The sequence below is a fragment of the Sphaerodactylus townsendi genome, linkage group LG15, assembly GCF_021028975.2.
Source record: "Sphaerodactylus townsendi isolate TG3544 linkage group LG15, MPM_Stown_v2.3, whole genome shotgun sequence".
Classification (NCBI taxonomy): domain Eukaryota; kingdom Metazoa; phylum Chordata; class Lepidosauria; order Squamata; family Sphaerodactylidae; genus Sphaerodactylus; species Sphaerodactylus townsendi.
Window position 1 is genome coordinate 23,018,521 of NC_059439.1, and position 20,773 is coordinate 23,039,293.

General features: G+C 41.6%; 2 protein-coding genes across 2 annotated transcripts; one reads left to right on the top strand and one right to left on the bottom strand.

Annotated features, from left to right (window-relative positions):
* Positions 1–4,993: 4,993 nt before the first annotated feature.
* On the bottom strand, positions 4,994–10,735 carry LOC125444148 (olfactory receptor 14C36-like). Its single transcript, XM_048516585.1, has 4 exons — positions 10,676–10,735; positions 8,457–8,460; positions 7,477–7,561; positions 4,994–5,990 (listed from the first exon to the last, which is right to left on the bottom strand). Exons 1-4 carry the CDS (start codon positions 10,733–10,735, stop codon positions 5,036–5,038), a joined length of 1,104 nt encoding a protein of 367 aa, XP_048372542.1. The 3' UTR covers positions 4,994–5,035.
* A 6,148-nt stretch (positions 10,736–16,883) lies between these two features.
* Positions 16,884–17,831, top strand: LOC125444149 (olfactory receptor 5V1-like). Its single transcript, XM_048516586.1, has one exon. The coding sequence runs from the start codon at positions 16,884–16,886 to the stop codon at positions 17,829–17,831; it is 948 nt and encodes a 315-aa protein (XP_048372543.1).
* The last annotated feature ends 2,942 nt before the right edge of the window (positions 17,832–20,773 follow it).

The window sequence follows — 20,773 nt, forward strand, 5'->3', positions numbered from 1 at the left end:
TGCTCTGTGTTCCATACCAGAAGGATGATTCCTCTGTCCTTCTGCTTGAAATGCTGTTGTGCAATTACAAACAAAACACTCAAACAATTGCAAGCCTTCAGGAAATAACAATGTAAAGTTCCTTGCTGCTTTTCCCTTTGAGATGCTGAGCTGTTCCGGGAAGGAGGAAGAATGGGAGACCTCAAGGAGCTTGATCCATGGTTGTCCTAATGTATCTAGCAGGTGCTCCCTGGAGTCTTTTGTAACCCAGCAGCATAAATTAAAAGTAACGAAGTAAAACTATTTCCTGGCATACAGACTTCTTTGGTTTTACGAAATTATGGAAAAGACCATTAAGCAGACTTTCTCTGTTGCTTAGTGAAGAACTGATGCATTCTGGGGGCTGGATCCAGCCTGCTGCCAATGTAATATTGCGGAAAATTTCTTCAGTCAGGAAAAAGACAGGACTGTCAGTGTACATCTTACCAGACTCCACTTCTCTTAAAGACTTGAAGAATGCTTTTTCTGTCTTTTACACCATCCTAACATTTCTGGTCAACACTCATATATATATATGTGAAACAAAGATATTAAAGACTCTCTTCAGAGATTTGAAATTATACTATTTGGCAGAGTTCAGGCATTGAAATAAAAAAGTAAGATGGCATTGTGCTTAAAACAGGAACCCAGAGAATTCTTGAAATAGTCAAAAACCAAGATCACAATTCAGAACACATTCACTAAGGATTAAACCTCATTTTGTTTTGTGGAACTAATATCAGAGCAAACATACTTAACAATGTCCTGTGTGTTTGCCTTTACTACTTTTTGGTTTCTATAAGGAATGAATCAGATCCTAACAACTTTTCTGCTCAATATGTTATTATTGATTCTTACCATTTAATCATAGAATCATAAAGTTGGAAGAGACTCCAAGGGCCATCAAGTCCAACCCCCTGCAATACAGGTACACTTAATCAAAGCCCTCCCGACAGATGGCCATCCAGCCTCTCTTTAAAAACCTCCAAAGAAGGAGACTCCACCATACTCCTAGGTTGTGCATTCCACTGTCGAACAGCCCTTACTGTCAGGAAGTTTTTCCTGCTGTTTAGGTGGTATCTCTTTCCCTTCACCTGGTCCTGGCAGAAAACATGCAGCTCCCTCACCAACATGGCATCCCTTCAAATATCTAAACAGGGCAATCATGTTACCTCTTAAGCTTCTGTACACCAAATTAAACATACCCAGCTCCCTAAATTACTCCTTGTAGGGCATGGATTCCAGACGGTTTGCCATGTTGCCCTCTTCTGGACCCGTTCCAGCTTGTCAATATCCTTCTTGAACTGTGGTGCCCAGAACTGTACACAATATTCCAGTTGAGGTCTATCTAATGCTGAATAGAGAGGTACAATTACATCCCTTGATCCAGACACTATATTCCTACTGATACAGCCCAGAATCACATTAGCTTTCTTGGCTGCCCCATAACACTGCTGACTCATGTTCAGTTTGTGGTCTACTAAGACTCCCAGATCCCTTTCGCATGTAGTGTTGTTACCCAGCTTTCACAGGTTGTGAACTTATTTTTAAGGAATCTCCACCAGATGCTAAGAGTGTAGTCAAGCCAAGTGTCACCCATCCTATATCTGTGCATTTCATTTGTTCTGCCAAAGTATCTTACATATATCTCTGCTGACATTAATTTGTTTATTTTGGTCTCTAATCTCTGTCTCTAACCTCTCTAATAAACCAGGTCATTTTGAATTCTGACTCTGTCTTCTGGGGTATTAGCTGCCCCACCTATTTTGGTGTCATCTGCTAATTTGATTAGTATGCCTTCTATTCCATCATCCCAGTTGTTGATAAAAATATTGAATAGCACTGGGCCCGGGATAGAACCCTGTGGACACTACTAGTCACTTCTCTCCAGGATGAAGATGAGCCATTGATGAGCACCCTTTGAGTTTGGTCCATCAACCAATTACAAATCCATCTAATAGTATCATTGTCTAGTCCACATTTCACTAGGGCCGTTTCCACACGGCGGCGGAACATAGCTTCGGCTTCTTGGCGCCGACCGGAAGCAGGGACCGTCCGCCGTGACGGTCCGGGAAGAGGCGGGCAGCCGGCGCCACGGAGTGCCGGCGCCAGCACGACCCGGCTTGTCCCTGGGCCTCTGGCATGTCGCCGAGGCCTGGGGACACGCCCTGACCCTGTCGGCCTGCTCGGCGAGCAGCAGGGCGAGGCGGTCCCCAGGCCTCAGTGACGCGCCGGAGGCCCAGGGACAAGGTGAGTGCCGGGTCGGGGAGGCGCGGTGAAGCGGCGTATTCAAAAAAGAACGCTTCTTAGCATTCTCAGAATACGCCGGCTGCGCCGCCCGTGCGAATGGCAGCCTGGAGACGGCGTTTTTACCGTCTCCAGGCCGTCATTTTCCGCCCGTGCGGAAACGGCCTAGGTTACTTGCGAGAATATTATGGGGTACGTTGTCAAAAGCTTTACTAAAATGATGGTATGCTATGTCCACAGAATTCCCTTCATCTACCAAGCTTGTCACTCTATCCAAAAAAAAGAGAGATAAGATTAGTCTGGCATGTTGTTTTTTAGAAACCCATGCTGACGTTTTATGATCACGGTATTCTGTCCTAAGTTGGCAAATATTAAAATTAAAATATTCTAATATGTTTTCTCTGGTTCCTGATGAAATGGATGCTTCATGCAGACTCCTTTTTTTAACTGGATAATTCTGATCTCACAACTTGTAAAATGGTAGCAAAATTTTAATTGGAAGTGATGTATAACCAGTAGCCTACACTCATGCCAGATATTTTGTATTTGAATACTGCTCTTATTATAAATTCTGTATTTTTGATATGATCTTATTTTAATTGTTTTATGCCAAATAAAGACTAAAGAAAAAAACCAATGTTAAATAAAATTGCAATAAAACGCAGCCCTGGAATTACCCAGGGCTACTATTGCGGCAGTGAACAGGAGACCAAGAAAAGACTGGCTGCAAAGCAGCAGGACTGCCAGGCCAGTGGTCACATGACTGGGGCCGGTCATGTGCCAGGGGAGCCTGGGCGCACCTATATAACGTTGTGCCCGGCTGGCCACAGCCTCTTTCAAGGCCATCAGAGCCAGCAGACCCACCCTCCCTCCCTGTGTTATGAGTTGGATTGGGGGTATTTATTGTTGAGTGTTAATTTGTTTTTGTCACAGCTTGGATGGTTTTGGGCATAGGAGCACATCCTTTATGGGGAGGCCGAGCTTGTGTGCTGGACCTCCCCCCAGCTGGGGGCCTCAATAAGAGGTCTGGGGTGGGGTGGGCTCATGGTGCAGGCCATGGAGCCTTGCAAATGAGCCTGCTAACCCCAGCAGGAAGGGTTGTCACATAATGGGTATGCGCTAAGGTGGCACCTAGTAACTTTCTGTCTCATCCCCCAGTAAGGATTGGGGATAATGCCGGGTTCAGCAGGCCGTACGCTTGCTGTCCACGGTCTGGGTTCAGCATTGGTGCTGCCCAGCTTTCTACACTGGTTTTAATAAACAGGCTGTGGCCAAAATTTATTCCAATGAAAACAGTGTCTGTCATCTTTGGAAGCGACCCTCTGCACATCAGCATGCAATTCAATAACAAAATGAATCCAAAGACTGCACTTGTAACAGCACCAAAACATCAGTTCGATTGCTTGTAGCTTTTATTATGGATTGATTTGATGTGTTTTGGTCAGATAGGTCTTCTTCAGAGGTTTAAATACATAGACACAAACACAAACAGTAGTTAAGAACGAGCAAAAACAAAGGACACAAAGAATATGGTAGAAAAGTTGACTATGAATCTCTAGTCATGTGTAGGTCATATAATTACTGGCAGATAACAGTCGCTATACATTTAGGAACTCATATTATGAATGGTAACCAACTATTCTTAACTGGGTACAAATTCACAGAATGTGTGCCAGTGGAAATCTAAAAAAAAGAGTGCTAAATTCTGAGCGGGGGGATGGGGGGGGGTACCTGACCTTAATTTCCAATTCCTAGGCTAGCCTAGTCAATTCCTAGGCTAGCCTAGTCAATTAAGCTAAGCAGGGTTGGTCCTGCTCAGTATTTGTATGGTAGACCTCTAAGGAATATCGGGTCACAATACTGGGACCTCTAAGGAATACCGGGTCACAATACTGGGGCAATTGGTTTTCCTCCTGCTAGAAAGTGACCTACATGAAATCTACTTACTTGTCTCTAGTCTTGAAAACCCTGCTGAGTTTCCATAAGTCAGCTGTGAGTTGGCTGGGATAAACAGAAGAAAAAAAGGGGTTTTTGAAGCCACATACCAGGAAGTCAGTCAGAGATAACTCGGATTCAGACTGACCAAAGCTGAAAACTGGGACAACTAAGCAGCTATGCTTAGTGCAACCTCTATCCAAACACCCATGGCACCTATTATCTCACAGCACTGACTAAGCAGCATCTGAGAATGGAGAAGAGCAACTCCAAACAGTGGAAGTCCATGTGATGAGTGCTCTGAAAGGGTATCTCAGCGGATGAAACCATCCCCCCCCATGTCTATGTCTCAGTTTACCAACAATTGCTGTGACAGCCCAAGAGATTGAGCTCCCCCCCCCCAAAAAAAAACTTTGAAAGATACATTAATCAAAACCAAAGAGTCTAAAGGAAGGGAATGCTGAAATATTAATACTGTGATTTCTTTGTGAGTCATTCTACTTCTGCAACAAAATCACAGAATTACTCTTTATAAATTGTAACCACACAAACTGTAGGGGTAGACTGTATATTCAAAAGAAAATAATAGAAGAGCCTTATTCATCCAACACTCAGAACAATATTACCCAACATACAAATTTTTCTGGTACAGGAGATTTATCATGATTCATATAGATATAGCCATTGATAGCCATTGTCTGCATATATAAATTAGGTTAGAATTATATTATATGAGGTAAAAATATCATGCCAATTAGAATACATCAGTATCCAAAACAGCACAATGCAGCTATTTACACTAGTATCAACTGGGCTTAGTTCACTGGGAAGTTTATCAAATGATCACGCAAAATCCAAACCGTTTCTTTAACATTTTCTGCATGGCTACATGGATTTCTTTGTTTTTCAGACTATAAATAATGGGATTCAGGAGTGGTGGCAAAATGGTGTACAATACAGCAGCCGTCAGGTCTACTGGTGCAGAAGACATGGATTTTGGTTTCATATAAGAAAACAAAGCAGTAGAGAGAAACAAGGAAAGCACAGTCAAGTGTGGGATGCAAGTGGAAAAGGCTTTAGACCTGGCCTTGGCTGATTTAATTTTTAGCACGTTTTGCAAGATAAATGCATAAGAAGTTACAATACCGAAAAAGCAAAATGAGCAAATAACCACTGCTTCAATAACAAGAACCACCATATTGGCAGTTGTATCAGTGCAAGAAATCATTAATAATTGGGGGATGTCACAGAAATATTGTTCAATCTTAGAGCTGGAAAAATGTAACCTGAATGTGTTTGCAGTATTCATAGAAGCACTGATTATGCTGCTGATCCAAGACGCTGCTGCCATTTGGATGCAAGTATTCCAGTTCATCAACATTGTGTATTGTAGAGGATGACAAATTGCTACATAGCGGTCATAAGCCATCACAGCCAGAAAGGTCAGCTCGACACCTGCACAAGTCAACACTAAGAACACTTGCGCGACACATCCAGGGAAAGAAATCAGTTTGTTGTTTGTCCAGGAAATCGCCATGGATTTGGGGACAGTGGCAGAGATATAGCAAGCATCTGATAAAGAGAGGTTGGCTAGGAAGAAATACATGGGATTGTGAAGAGACTGATTCTGGACTACAGTCAGCATCAGAAGGAAGTTCCCCACCAAGGCCGCTGAGTAAATGGAAAGGAATGTCACAAAGTGTAAAATCTGGAGCTCTGGGAGATCAGAAAATCCCAGGAGGGAGAAGGCTGGGACAGTTTGATTCCCCCTTCCTTCAGTGAGACGAACCCTTGTAGAAAGAAAAGGAAACATGTCATTGAGGAATAAAACTAAGGAAGGAACCATGTCTGGAGTTTAGAGCAAAGATATATGGACATAGATACAAATTAGGGTCTCTTACATTTGAAGTACATCTTCCTATCTGTACCATAAAGACCACAGTCTAAAATTAACTGATGATGGTGGTGGTGGAAAGTGTCATCAACCTGTAGCTGATTTAAGGGTTTTTAGGACAAGAGATGAGCAGAGGTGTCGTTACTTGCCTCTGTAAAGCAACTTTGGACTTCCTTGTTGGTCTCTCATCTCAAATACTTGCTGGTATTTGTCTCCCTGTTAAGAGATACCTTTGCATTACAGCAGAGTGCACAGAGGCAAAACATGTCAGAGCTTAGCCAGGAATGTGTGTGTATGGAAAACAAAAGAAGCTCGGAGGCAATTCATAGTTTCTATTTAATAAGAGGAGCCTTAATGAACTCCATTCTTGATAGAACAATGGAGAGATAGGTCCACTTTCCTAATCTAACTAGCTGGATGGTGAGGGATGCCATCTGCATCTCCCTGCACATACAGTGCAAGATGGAGGAATGTGTGCAAGAATGGTGATTTGTGTGTGAAAAAGAAGCAGGAAGGAAGGGAGTTCCCTGAGGGTAGCAATCTACACATCAAAGGGATAACGTTAGAGCAGTGGAGAAAGGGTTCTTTCTCAGTGTCTTGACCTCCTCTGGCTATTTGATTTACTAATCAGTTCCCCCACCCCCATCACTGAGGCAGAAGACAGTGCACAGTCCTTCACTTCCAACAATACTGACCAGGGCCAACCCTGCTTTCATTTATGGTTATTATAGGTTTTCCAACAAAACACAGCTTCCTGTGGTTTTCAAAATAATGTGTGCCAAACCATTACAAGACTGACTGTTCAAAGAAGCTTGAAAATTTAAAAAAATGTATGCCAATTGTACTGAGATTTATATCCAACCATGATCCAATTTTTATTGTACAATGGGTCTACTCTGTGTGTTTTGGAAATATGATCAATGGTCTAAGGATATACCGTGATAAGTATCCAAAAATCAGGCGTGGAAAATTTTCTTTCCCTATTATTTGGACTTCTGGAATTTAGATGATACATATTGTAAGTGTCTGCCATAGGTTATTGATGCCAGACATTGATGCCAGACATTGTAAGTGTCTGCCATAGGTTATAACTGTTGATAGAATTAGCCTCTGTGATTGTAACTAATCATGAAGAAATCTACAGCTGGTAGGGAAATCTATATACTATGAGACAGTATAACTATTGCTTAAAAATACAATTGTGCTCCCATTCTAATTTCAAGTTATTTACGCTTTCTTTCCACTTAAGTGCCCTGTTCCCCTGATAAGTCAGGTGACTTTTGATTCCCTTCCCACCGTTTTGAGATGATGATACCATTATTGAAACAATAAAATCTCAGCAGCAATTTTTTAAAATTATCTTGAATATCTTATTTAAGTACCTTGCATCACTGGTGCATTCTGAGTCAACCATTGCTCTGTGTTCAATGTCAGAAGGACGATTTTTCCGCCCTTCTGCTTGAAATGCTGTTGTACAGTTACAAACACAACACTCAGACAATTGCAAGCCTCCAAGAAGCAATGTAAAATGTCTTGCTTCTTTTTTTCCTGTGAGATGCTGCACTGTTCCTGGAAGGAAGAAGAATGGGAGACCTCAAGGAGCTTGATCCATGGTTGTCTTAATGAATTGAGCAAATGCTCCCTGGAGTCTTTTGTAACCCAGTAGCATAAATTAAAAGTAACAAAGTAAAACTATTTCCTGGTATGCAGGCTTCTTTGGTTTTATGGAGAACACAATTAAGCAGTCTTTTGCTGTTGCTCAGTGGAGAACTGATGCATTCTGTATGCTGGATCCAGCCTGCTGTTCTTCTGAGGAAAAATAGCAACGGTCCTCTTTAGTCAGGAAAATGACAGGACTGTTACAAGATGGCTCTTTTTGCCCTGGCGGCTAGGAAAATGCGAGCAGAGTATTTAAAGCACTCTTTGAACTGATGATTCAATGAGCTTGTGGTCCACTTAGTTTAGTATGAAGAAGTTGTTAAAACACCTGACATGGAAAGTATTTGATGGGGCAATTTAATTTGGATATAGTGAATATAAATAATTTATATTTTAACCGAAAGATAAATTTAGTATTTTAATCTGAATGTTTTAACTGTATGTATTTTTGGATGTTATAGCCAATGGCTCAAACAATAAATACTACTTGACTTGACAGGACAGTCAAAAACCAAAATCATATAATTCAGAACACATTCACTTAGAATTAAGCCTCATTTTGCTTTGTGGAGCTAATATATCATTGCCAACATTCTTAGGAATGCACTGCGTACATTTTGGTTTCTAAAAGCAATGAATCAAATCCTAACAGCCTTTCTTCTCAATATTTTATTATTGATTCTTACGATTTAATCTAATTTACCTGCCTATAGCACACATAAAAATGGGAATAGGTGGCAGAGATTAATTTTTCATCAAGCTCTTTGGAGAAATAGGGTAATTCTGTAAAAAAAGTGGGCTAATTAATAATTTGAATTAGCCATGTTAATTTGTTGCAGCAAAAAAGAACAATAACTTTAATTAAGCTTTTCTAAGCTAGAATCCCCTTTGTCAGAAAAGTGAAGTGTCCTAAGACTCCTTTCTTCTTGTTATAATATGTTGATCAAATCCTGGCCAGGATTTGTTTTAATCGAGATGAACTGGACTATACATCCCAGGGATGCTCCATCCTCCACACAACCCAGCGGTGGGTTAAAATCGAAGCCAAACTTAATGAGTTAGGCATTTCCTTGGATGACCTGCTAATGCTAACAGAGCAGGAGGTCTATGGGGCTAACAAGAAGAGGTTTTTTGACAGAGAGTTTCAACAGATGCTAGAGAGGAACCTGTACTCTCCTGGTTCGGGCCGGTGGCGTAGAGCAATCACATATGGCTAGGTGTAAATGCCTGCGCTTCTTCCTTTAGCCTTGGACAAGGCCACCTTGCAGAATCCCACATAAAAGAAGAGGAAATGCCCGTGTGGCATGGGTTCTCAATCAAACAAGTATCTCATATGCTGTTGAATTGTCCTTTTGAGATAGGTAGGAAGAAGCGCATAATCCCCTTCCTGCATGGAAGTTGAAGGGCATTACAGATACCAAGCAGAAGGTTCATATCCATCTTTTAAACAGCCACAACTACGAGCTGTTGGAAGCAGTGGCTAAATATTTAAATGGTGTTATTTTAACTCGTCAGAAGTTGTAAAGTTGTAAAGGCTGTTATTATCTTGCTAAGTTAATCTTAAACTATTTATATGCCATTAAAGGTATTCGAAATCGAAATCGAATATGTTGATCAATCATAAAACAAAAACCCCATTCAACTTAGAAATTTTGTTAGAACATGTTGCTTTCATTTTAAAATTCTCAGGAGTTTTACTCAAGCAAACATGCTTCCTAATAGTTCTCGGATGGTTTCTTAAGGATGTGTGAAAAATTGGACTTTTAGTTTGGCCGTAGCTTCAGAAGGACGTAGTTAACTCACAGAGACTTCAATCCCCAAACATCTTCTGATCCTAAATGTTTGCATCACTATTTTGACCCCATACCGGGGGGGGGGGGAGGGAACAGAATAGAAAGCAGAGAAGACAAAACCCCACCCTTATGTCTTGCTTCCCTGCCATAAACATAATAATCTTAAATCTGACCTGGTTGCCTTATTTCTTACAGGACTGGCATCTCTTCCAGACAAAATAAAAACGATTAAGTTACTAGATAATCCTGAGGTAGAAATATCTGAAGCTGTAGCAACATTCTTAATACGTGTTTTGCATGCTTTGTAATAATGTTCTTTCGTGGGCGGATGGGGAGAGCTTGCTCCTGGGCCAAAGATAACACACACACATACAATTGTGGAATAAAATTGGGCTGCAGCCCGTTTTATTGCAAATCAGAAGCTAGGGTGAGCAGAAGGGATCACATCAGAGCTGTGGGCTAGCACCTTTGCTGGCCCACAAAAAACCATCCCCAATCCCTATTGAGGCATGGGACAGGGAGTTAGTGGGTGCCACCTGGGCGCAAGCCCTATTCGAGACACCCCCTTCCTGCTGGGGGTAGCAGGCTCGATTGCATAGCCTTCACGGCTTGTGCCATGAGACCCACCCCACCCCAAGCCTCTTACAGAGGCTCCCAACCGTGGAGAAATCCGGCTCGCAGGCTCGGTTTTCTCCCCAAAGGATGTGATTCCCTGTCCTAAACCTGCCAACGAGCTGACCTATCAGCTCCCACCCCCCTCAAGCCTCCTGCCAGCCCAGTAGTGCATGCCTCACTGCATGGAGCCACAGATCCATTCCCCAATCTGACAGATGAACCCCGTCTGACTGAAAGAGGGCCAGCTGTAGGTGGGAGATGTCCGGATGCGTGATGACGTCCCCGCCAAGTTCCAGCACAACCCGGGAAGCTGCTTTCTCCACTTTGCCCCATGCCTGGTTAACTTTGCCCGGATGTTCAGCACCCCTTCACAACAGCAGCTGCAGCAGGCGACACCAGAAAAGTTTTGTCGTGGGCAGACGATGATGCAACTCACGAAGGTCAGCGGCCATCCCTAAAGACAGCTCCACACTCTTCAGAGCCGGCAAATCATTTTTGCCCAAACCCAACTTACAAATTTTTCTGGTACAGGAGATTCATCATAATTCATATAGATATAGCCATTTATAGCCATCGTTAACGTAGATATATAAATTATGTTACAATTACATTATACATGGTAGATATATGATGCCAATGAGAATACATCAGTAGCCTTAAGAACACAATGAAGCTATTTATTTAACCCTGAGGCAGAAATATCTGAAGCTGTAGAAACATTCTTAATACGTGTTTTGCATGCTTTGTAATAACGTCCTTTTACTGTAACTTTATTTAGTTTTAACTGTTTCTGGTTTTTTTCTAATGCTTATTAAAGGTTTCTGAAATTTAATTGCAACCACATACAACGTTAGGAGTGGACAGTATATTCAAAAGAAAATGTTAGAAGAGCCTTATACATCAAACACTCAGAACAATATTACCCAACATACAAATTTTTCTGGTACAGGAGATTTATCGTAATTCATATAGATATAACCATTTATAGCCATCGTTAACATAGATATATAAATTCTGTTACAATTATATTATACATGGTGGAAATATGATGCCAATGAGAATACATCAGTAGCCATAAGAACACAATGCAGCTATTTACACTAGTATCAACTGGGTTCAGTTCAGTGGGAAGTTTATCAAATCTTCAGGCAAAATCCAGACCATTTCTTTAACATTTTCTGCATGGCTACATGGATTTCTTTGTTTTTCAGGGGCTACTAAAACCAATAGTGGATTCAGGGACATTTGTGGCAAAATGGTTAATAGCCAATACAACGGCCCGTCAGGGTCTACCGATACTAGGCGACATGGAGTTTTGGGTCCCTCATATAACAAAACTATACCAGAAGTACTTAAGAGAGAGAAACAAGAGGAAAGCTACAGTAGTCAGGAGTGTGGGATGCAGGTTGGAAAAAGGGAAACTTTGACCTGGCCTTAGCTGATTTAATTTTTAGCACGTTTTGCAAGATGAACCCGTAAGAAGTTAATATACTGAAAAAGAAAAATGAGCAAACAACAACTGTTTCAATAACAAGACCCACTACTATGGCAGTTGTATCAGTGCAAGAAATCATTAATAATTGGGGGATGTCACAAAAATATTGATCAATCTTAGAGCTGCAAAAATGTAACCTGAATGTGTTTGCAGTGTGCATGGCAGCATGGATCATGCTGCTGATCCAAGACGCTGCTGCCATTTTGATGCAAGTATTCCCGTTCATCAACACCGTGTATTGTAGAGGATGACAAATTGCTACATAGCGGTCATAAGCCATCACAGTCAGAAAGGTCAGTTCAACATCTGCACCTGTCATCACTAGGAACACTTGCGCGACACATCCAGGGAAAGAAATCAGTTTGTTGTTTGTCCAGGAAATCGCCATGGATTTAGGGACAGTGGCAGAGATATAGCAAGCATCTGATAAAGAAAGATTGGCTAGGAAGAAATACATGGGATTGTGAAGGGACTGATTCTGGACTACAGTCAGCATCAGAAGGAAGTTCCCCACCAAGGCCGCTGAGTAAATGGAAAGGAATGTCACGAAGTGTAAAATCTGGAGCTCTGGGAGATCAGAAAATCCCAAGAGGGAGAAGGCTGTGACAGTTTGATTCCCCCTTCCTTCAGTGAGACGAACCCTTGTAGAAAGAGAAGAAAACATATCATTGAGGAATAAAACTAATGGCTGGACTATGTCTGGGCTTTGGAACAAAAGCCTAGGGACATAGATACAAAGCAGGGTCTGTCACAATTGAAGCACATGTTCCCATCAGTACCATTGAGACCAGCATCTAAAAGTAACTGATGTTGTGGGTGGTGGAAAGTATCATCAACCTGTAACTGATTTAAGGGTTTTCAGGACAAGAGACTAGCAGGGGTGGTTTGCCATTACCTGCCATTGCAAAGCAACTTGGGACTTCCCTGTTGGTCTGTCATCTCAATTGGTATTTTTCTCCCTGTTAAGAGGCACCTTTGCATTACAGCAGAGTGCGCAGAGGCAAAACACAGCAGAGCTTACCCAGGAATGTTTGTGTGTGTGTGAAAAACAAAAGAAGCTAAGAGACAATTCATAGCTTCTGTCTAAGAAGAGGAGCCTTTATTAGTGAACTCCTTTCTCGATAGAACAGTGGAGAGACAGGTCCTCTATTCTAATGTAGTTAGCTAGATGATGAGGGACGCTGTCTGCATCTCTCCTCACACATAGTGCAAGATGGAGGAGTGTGTGCAACAATGGTGATGTGTGTGAAGGAAAAGCAGGAAGAAAGGAAGGAAGTTCCCTGACAGTAGCAATCTACACATCAGAGGGATAATGTTAGAGCAGTAGAGAAAGTGTTCTCAGTGTCTTGACCTTCTAGCTACCTGACTGACTGATCAGTCCCACCCCACCCCACCCCACTGAGACAGAAGACTTCCAATAATAGTGACCAGGGCCAACCCTGCTTTGTTTTAAGGTTATTATAGGATTTCCAACAAAACACACTTTCCTACGTCTGCTTTTCAGAATAATGCATGACAAGCCATTATATAACTGTCTATCTGTTCAAAGAAGCTTAAAAATAAAGAATAATGTATGGCAATTGTACTGAGATTTTTATCCAACCATGATTCAATTTTTATTGTACAGTGTGTGTTTTGGGAATGTGATCAATGGTCATTAAGGATATGTATAACCTGATAAAAGTAACCAAAAATTAGGTGTGGAAAATTTTCTTTCCCTATTGTTTTGGCTTCTGGAATTTAGATACATATTGGAAGTGCCTACCATAGGTTACAGCTGTTGATAGAATTAGCCTCTGTGATTGTATAGGGAAATCTGTATACTATGGAGACAAGATTAGTAGCCAACATGTGGCTTAAAAACTTTTCTAATTGTGTTCCCCAGTATCTAATTTCAGGATTATTGGCACAGGAAGCTTTCTTTCCAGCTAACTGCCCTGTTCCTCTAATAAGTTTGGTGACTTTTGATTCCCTTCCCACCATTTTGAGATAATGATACCATTATTGAAACACAATAAAATTTCAGTAGCAATTATTTAAGTATCTTGATTATCTTATTTAAGTACCTTGCATCCCTGGTGGATTCTGATTCAACCATTGCTCTGTGTTAAATACCAGAATGATGATTTTTCTGCCCTTCTGCTTGAAATGCTGTTGTACAGTTACAAACAAAAGACTCAAACAATTGCAAGCCTTCAAGAAGCAATGTAAAATTTCTTGCTGCTTTTTCCTTTGAGATGCTGGGCTGTACCTGGAAGGAAGAAGAATAGGAGACCTCGAGGACTTTGATCTATGGTTCTCCTAATGTATTTAGCAAGTGCTCCCTGGAGTCTTTTGTATCCCAGCAGCCTAAATTAAAAATAACAAAGTAAAACTGTTTCCTGGTATACAGGCTTCTTGGGTCTTATGAAATTATGGAGGAGACAATTAAGCAGGCTTTTGCTGTTGCTTGGTGAAGAACTGATGCATTCTGGGGGTTGAATCCAGCCTGCTGTTCTGCTGGCGAAAAATGGCAGGAGTTTTCTTTAGCTGGCAAAAAGACAGTGCTGTCAGTGGTAGTAAAAGTAACATTAGGCTGAGCAAGTGAATAAAAAAGTATGAATGCCCTTTGTAATGTTAGCTGTGCTCTTATGTCATTTTGGCATTGTGAAGAGCTACTCTATGTCATTTCCAGGTCTTCTCTGTTTTCTTTTTTCCTTTTGTGCCATCAAATCACAGCTGATTCATGGCAACCCTGGATGGCAACCCATCATTCTGGCAGGGGATGATGGGAACTGTAGTCCATAACATCTGGAAGGCCGCAAGTTTGACACCTATGCTGTAGGGTTTTCAAGATGAGATATGTTCAGAGGTGATTTGCTATTGTCTATCTCTGTGTCATGACTTTGGTGTTCCTTGGAGGTTGATCCTCCAAATACTAACTAGAGCTGACCCTGATTAGATTCTGAGATCTTATGAGATTAGACTACCTTGTTATATTTCAGGTATATTCAGGATCTTACATATTCTTACTTGTTTAATCCTTCTAGAAAAGAAGCATATAGGAAGGGTTGCCTTGTTTTTTTAATAGATAAAAAGCACTGCATCGTGGCTGAACCGTTATGAAATTGTATCCTCAGCCCAAGCTGGGAATCTAACTGCCCTGTAGACATGCTGCTGTGTGGCCCTCTTACCAATGATGCTGGGTAGTTTCTTCTCTGGACATAAAATTATATCAGTTTGTGGTTAACTTGCAGCATTATTTCTTTTGTAGCCATTTAATATTATCTCTTATCTGATGTTCCATGATTGCGGTTTGCCAATATATAAAACCATACATGGTCACTGATGATAGGCAATTAATGTTTCTTGATAGTAATTGGGTCTTAGGTCAATATTTTCTTGCTGGATGCTCTTCTGATGTCCAAGTTAGATGGGGGGGCATTTATTTTGTGGCATTTTCAATCAGCCAAACTCAGGTGGTATCATCAGGGCAGTCTCTGGATGATGCCCTGAAATCATGGTGCCGCTAGCTTTAAAAATGCACTCCCTTCAGGCTGAAAAAAACACCAAAAATACGCCCCCCCCAAACCCAAATACTTTGCATTCACATTTGGTAATTTTGGGGCAGGACATAATCAGACAATTTTTGTCTGAATGTGCCCAAATTTGTCCAGATTCCAGCCGAATCTGCTATTTGTTTCATCTGAATCTCCAACCCTCAAAAGTGATGCTGTTTCAGGGTGGGGGAGAATCCACCCCCAAACAGCATCACTTTCAATTTTGTTTTAACCGGGGACCCCAGATTCTCCCTTTAAGGTAGATTTAAAAGAAGAATCTGAGCTCCCTAGTTTAAACACCAATGAAAGTGGATTCCACTGGAGGTGTTTTGTGAGAGATGATGCTGACATTTGTTTGGTAAATGTTTTGCTGGGGGTGATTTGTGAGAGATTTACATGCTTAATACCCACTTGCACTAGCTTGGAATTGTTTCTCAGGCTAACAACCTACCTCACAGGGTCGTTGTGATTAGGAAATTAGGAAAAGAGTTGGTGGGTAGAGAGCCATGTATGTTTTGATGGGAGTGGGAGGTGATTTGTGAGCTGGTACAAAAAATCATTGTTTGGTCATGTTGGGGGAGGGTGGCCGCCCATACACCGGGCCGGGGAGGGGGGGGCGCCAAACTCAGGTTTTGTCCCCGGGCGCCAGTTTGCCTAGGTACGCCCCTGGATTCCCAGGAATAATTTGGAAGGAACTGGATGTTTGAAGTGGGATGGAGGAATTGACAAACTTCTTTCTATGGAAATTATAAACAGGACCTGACCCAATGCATTTAAGCATTTCGATGAAAGGCCAAGTTGTCTCTTCATATCAGCTTTACAAGATACCTTTTTAGAATTATAAGATTTTTTGCATAATCATCCATAGGATCAGACTGAACCTTGTGTCCAATTTCATCCTTTTGGCATGATTTAGCTTAATTTAATCAGCCTACTATTTTCAATCTTAGCTTGGTTCAGACCCATTCAGTTTTGGAATAAATTTCAAAGAGCATGAAGTCCAAAGAGAATATATAGAAAACATGAAGTCCAAAGAGAATATGATGTCCAAAGAGAATATATAGAAATCCAACAGAGTGCTTTGGTGCAGTCTTCTTAACATGTATCCAAAGGGGATTTGGTCCCTTAACTGCAGAAAGACATTAAATAATGTTTTCCTCAAATCATCAGCTATAGTTTATTTGCCACATCCAAGCTCCATTACCCAGGAGTCTGTGATGAACTACAATGAAGCATCCAACATCACAGTCTTAAAGGTAAGATATTTTGTGGAGTTATGTATAGTTTATAAATTTTAGCAATGATAGCGAGTTCTCCTGAACTCGTGACAGCAGAAATATTATGCTGAGTATGTATTAAAAAGATGATATAGTCCTCATTTCTGAAGACAGACCATTTCTTTCATCACTGAAATATTGCTTCTAAAGTAATGAGTAATGGGGAGTATCATAACATTGCCAGTTGTTACAGGAATGATTGTGGAATGAATGTATATTAATACTTAGGGATGCCTCTGTTCTACCGTGTTCAAAAGTAATCTTACCCCTGCCCTCTAAATGAATTTTCAATCTCTTTTTGAATATGAATGGGCTTATTTGGCAGCAGTTCCTTTAATGAGACCATCATCGCAGGTTTACTTTCTGATTTGTGACCACTAAGAAAAGTAAACCTTCCTCGTTTCTCCGCAGATGCAACTGAATGCGAACGGACAATGGAGAAACCAAACGGTTGTCACCATATTCATCCTCCTGGGATTTGGAGACCTCCCGCAGCTTCAAATTCTTTTCTTTCTAGTGTTTCTGGTCATCTACCTGATGACCATGACTGAAAACATCCTCATTGTTTTGCTTATCATTGGCGATCATCGCCTTCACACTCCCATGTACTTCTATCTAGGAAACTTGTCATTCATGGAGATCTGTTATGCATCTACTGTTATTCCTCGGATTTTGGCCAGCCTTCAGACTGGGGACAAAACCATTTCCGTAATTGGATGTCTGGCTCAGTTGTACAGCTTTGGCACCTTGGCGGCCACTGAATGTTATCTATTGGCCGTGATGTCATACGATCGATATATAGCAATATGCAAACCACTTTATTATTCCGTTCTCATGAATGCCAGAATTTCCATCCAGCTAGCTATATATTGCTGGGGAAGTGGCCTCCTCGGCAGCACTGTTGTTATTGCATTGATATCTAACTGGTCTTTTTGCAAAGCCAATGAAATTGACCATTTCTTCTGTGATTTCCCTCCGCTGAGAAAGCTCGCTTGCAGTGATACAAGTCTTGCAGAGATAGCACTAACGGTGGTTACTAGCATTATATCAGTATTCCCCACTACCTTAACTCTAACGTCTTACATTTGTATCATCAACGCTATCCTGAGAATCCCAACTAATACAGGGAAACAAAAGGCCTTTTCTACCTGCTCTTCCCATCTAATAATAGTGACTATATTTTATGGAAGTCTCTTTGCTGTGTACTTGGTTCCTTCTTCAACGAACTTGAACAAAATTGTCTCAGTCTTCTATTCTCTTCTGATACCATTATTCAATCCACTCATTTACACACTAAGAAATAAAGAAGTAAAGCGAGCCTTGGGAAGATATGTCGGTAAATTAGTCTTTTCTACGTGATTACATATGGGTGGAAAGTATTCATATGATGAAGACTATATTGTGCCCATTTCTCTAATTATAAAAGGAGTGGGTACTGACAGTTCCTGAGTCTTCAAAAGCAAGACAGAAAAGTCATCTCCTGTAATTGTATTTAAAATTTCACATGGTAGGTAAAAATTTTGTTGCAAGCATCCTGCTTCCATTATGTGATAATTCTTCATCCTGATATTATGTTTATCTGTTTTGGAATAAGCACTGTACCTATTTTGTAAGATTTGCCCATCTGCATTGGCTAGTATTCTATACCTTCTTGGTCCATAAATGCAAGCTGAGTTTATATATGTACTTTTATATACTTAAAAAGCAGAACAATTCCACCACCACTATCACTCCAGTGCTCACAATTATTTTTTAGTATGTATGGGGTGGGTGGGGTGGTACATGGGATAATTACCTATGTATACCAGGATAGTCCTGGGTAAAATCTCTCAAATGAGCAGACAGTTGTATACATGAAATTAGTTTATTAAAGAATAAAAATAGTAAAACAAGAAATATATTTTATCATACACACAGGAAACATACAAGAGCTGGCATTATACCCCTCTTCCTCCCAAGGACTGTTTTTTTCCTGAAACCTTGTCTTTCCAGGCCAAATCTGCAGGACTTTCTCAACCTAGAGTTAGCAAAGCTAGGGTTTACAACAGCCTTTCTCCATTCTATAAACTACTGGGATAAAAGCTTAGATTTTTATATAGAATTCAGCCAGATAAAATTATCTGAAAGTCTGAAAGTCAAATATCTGTCAACCAGAACAAATCATCCTTGTTCATGATTTATAGAATTACCTCCCCGCCTTCCTGTATCATGTCAGGTTGGGTGGATAATATTTTCTTTGTTGATCATCATTCACAGTGTCTCAATAATCCCCATATTGGAAGATGAGATGGATTATAACTGGTAGCAATTAACAGGAAAAGAGATTCTGAGGTTCTGACAAAAGTTTTCTACAATTCTTAACATTTTTCAACATTAAAAATGGACACTAAAAATGGTGCAACCTATTTTCATGAACCTGAAGACCATAGTCCAAAAAGCCAAAACATTCCTGGCAGCACCACCTGCAGAACCAATTTTTCACCTCCACTATTCTTTTCCTTCCTGGGCCCTGACCTTCAACCGGGAGTAGAGATGAAATGACAACCTGTGCATCCAGATCCTTCAGCTTCCTTCCCAGAGCCTCAAAATCCCTTGTGATGTCTAAGGTTGCCTGTCAATAGACATTAACCAGACTCTGATATTGATAATGATAGTCTTTATTGAAGTTCTATGCAAAGCAATTACCCATACTATTTCTTAACCAGATCTGATGAACATGGGAAAGCCAAGGGAAGATATAGCTTGAACAACACCTGCCCTTCCCCCCTTGCAGCTGGGAAAGGCAGGGAGAGTCAGGATGTTTATGCCTAGCTAGGTGACACAGCATAGCTTCATTATCACTGGTTGCCCAGCACTGCTGTATTTAGGAATGTGAGGGCTGAGCAAGCATGAAGCCTGAGATCTTGGGAAGAAAAGCCAGGCACGGATTAGAGTCAAGCACCTGGGAACCTAAGTAATGTAATTCTGACCTGATCAGACTCTTGGGTCCCAAGCTCCCAACAGGCAGCAGCAATAAGTGGCCAGCAGCTGTAAAAGGAGCTGTAAAAGGAATTAGGTGAGAATGGGACTCTGACAGATCTTTCAAAGCTATGTCTTACAATGTCATTTGTTCTCGCATGGATCAAGAGGAAGGGAAATTTGTCAGTGGGTTTGACAAGTCTTGTTAGCCTCTCTGTGACATCACAGATATTTTCCCCCCCAGGGAGACAGCACAACTCTCAAAACATCTTGTCAGGCCTTCAAATCACTGCTTCAGTTCCACCACACGTCTCCTCTGGGGTTTTGCAAGGGCCATTTCATGGACTGAACCTTCTGTGACTTCCACATTCTCCAAGGGGTGATTCTTTTTCTTGTGTGCCTGTTTCTTACCCTCACTGACAACAGAGAGAACTTTACATCAATTCTGTAGCTCCAAACTCCCAGAATGATAAAATTATATAATTGCGTGCAGATGGTGAGACCCTTCTCCGGCAAATAAAAACACTACAACGACAGGCTTGGAAAATGGATTGGGCCGCAGCCCAATTTATTAATATATAATAATATAACTATTTACAGAGAAGCTGGGCAGCAAACGGGTCGCAACATCAAACGATCCCCAATCTCCATTGCGGCCACCTGCAGGAAGCGGGAGCCCCAGGGGCGAATCCCCGGCTTCAACCCTTCCTGCTGTTGCTGAGGAGGCAGGCACCGGCTAAGCCTACTGGTCGCCTACCGGCCCGCCATCCTCCCCAAGCTTGCTGGGGTGTCAGGCACCGGCTAAGCCTACCGGCTGCCTACCGTCCCGACCCAACACCACTCCATGGGGTGTCGGGCACCGGCTAAGCCTACCAGCTTGCCACCAGCCCGCCACACACCCCGGCCCTTCCACAGGGCACAAGCATGGTAGAACCAGACGGGTGGCTCGGTTTCTCCCCAGATGTTGCGACTCCCGTTGCCAACCTGCCGGGCTGCGACAATTAAGCAAAACAACAATTTCTTATAACATAGGGAGGGTGGGCCACGCCATTCCAAGTCTCGCCGCCAAGAAGGCCGAGCTCTGGGTGTGGCTTCCCTTTATACCCGGGCTCTTCCCGCCTTTTAAGGCTTAGAGCCAATCAATGCAACCCTCCTTGCAGCGTGCTGGCCAGCATTGCTTTGCAAGCAACCCTTTTTTGCCTCCTTTGCTCATCACAGCCACAATGGCTACCCCCGTGATTTGGTTGCTGCTATTTGTTTTTACGATACATGCCATTGAATAAATATAACTCTCTTGTTAACTTTGAAGATTTCTCTTACCCCCACCCTTCAATGAGTGATTT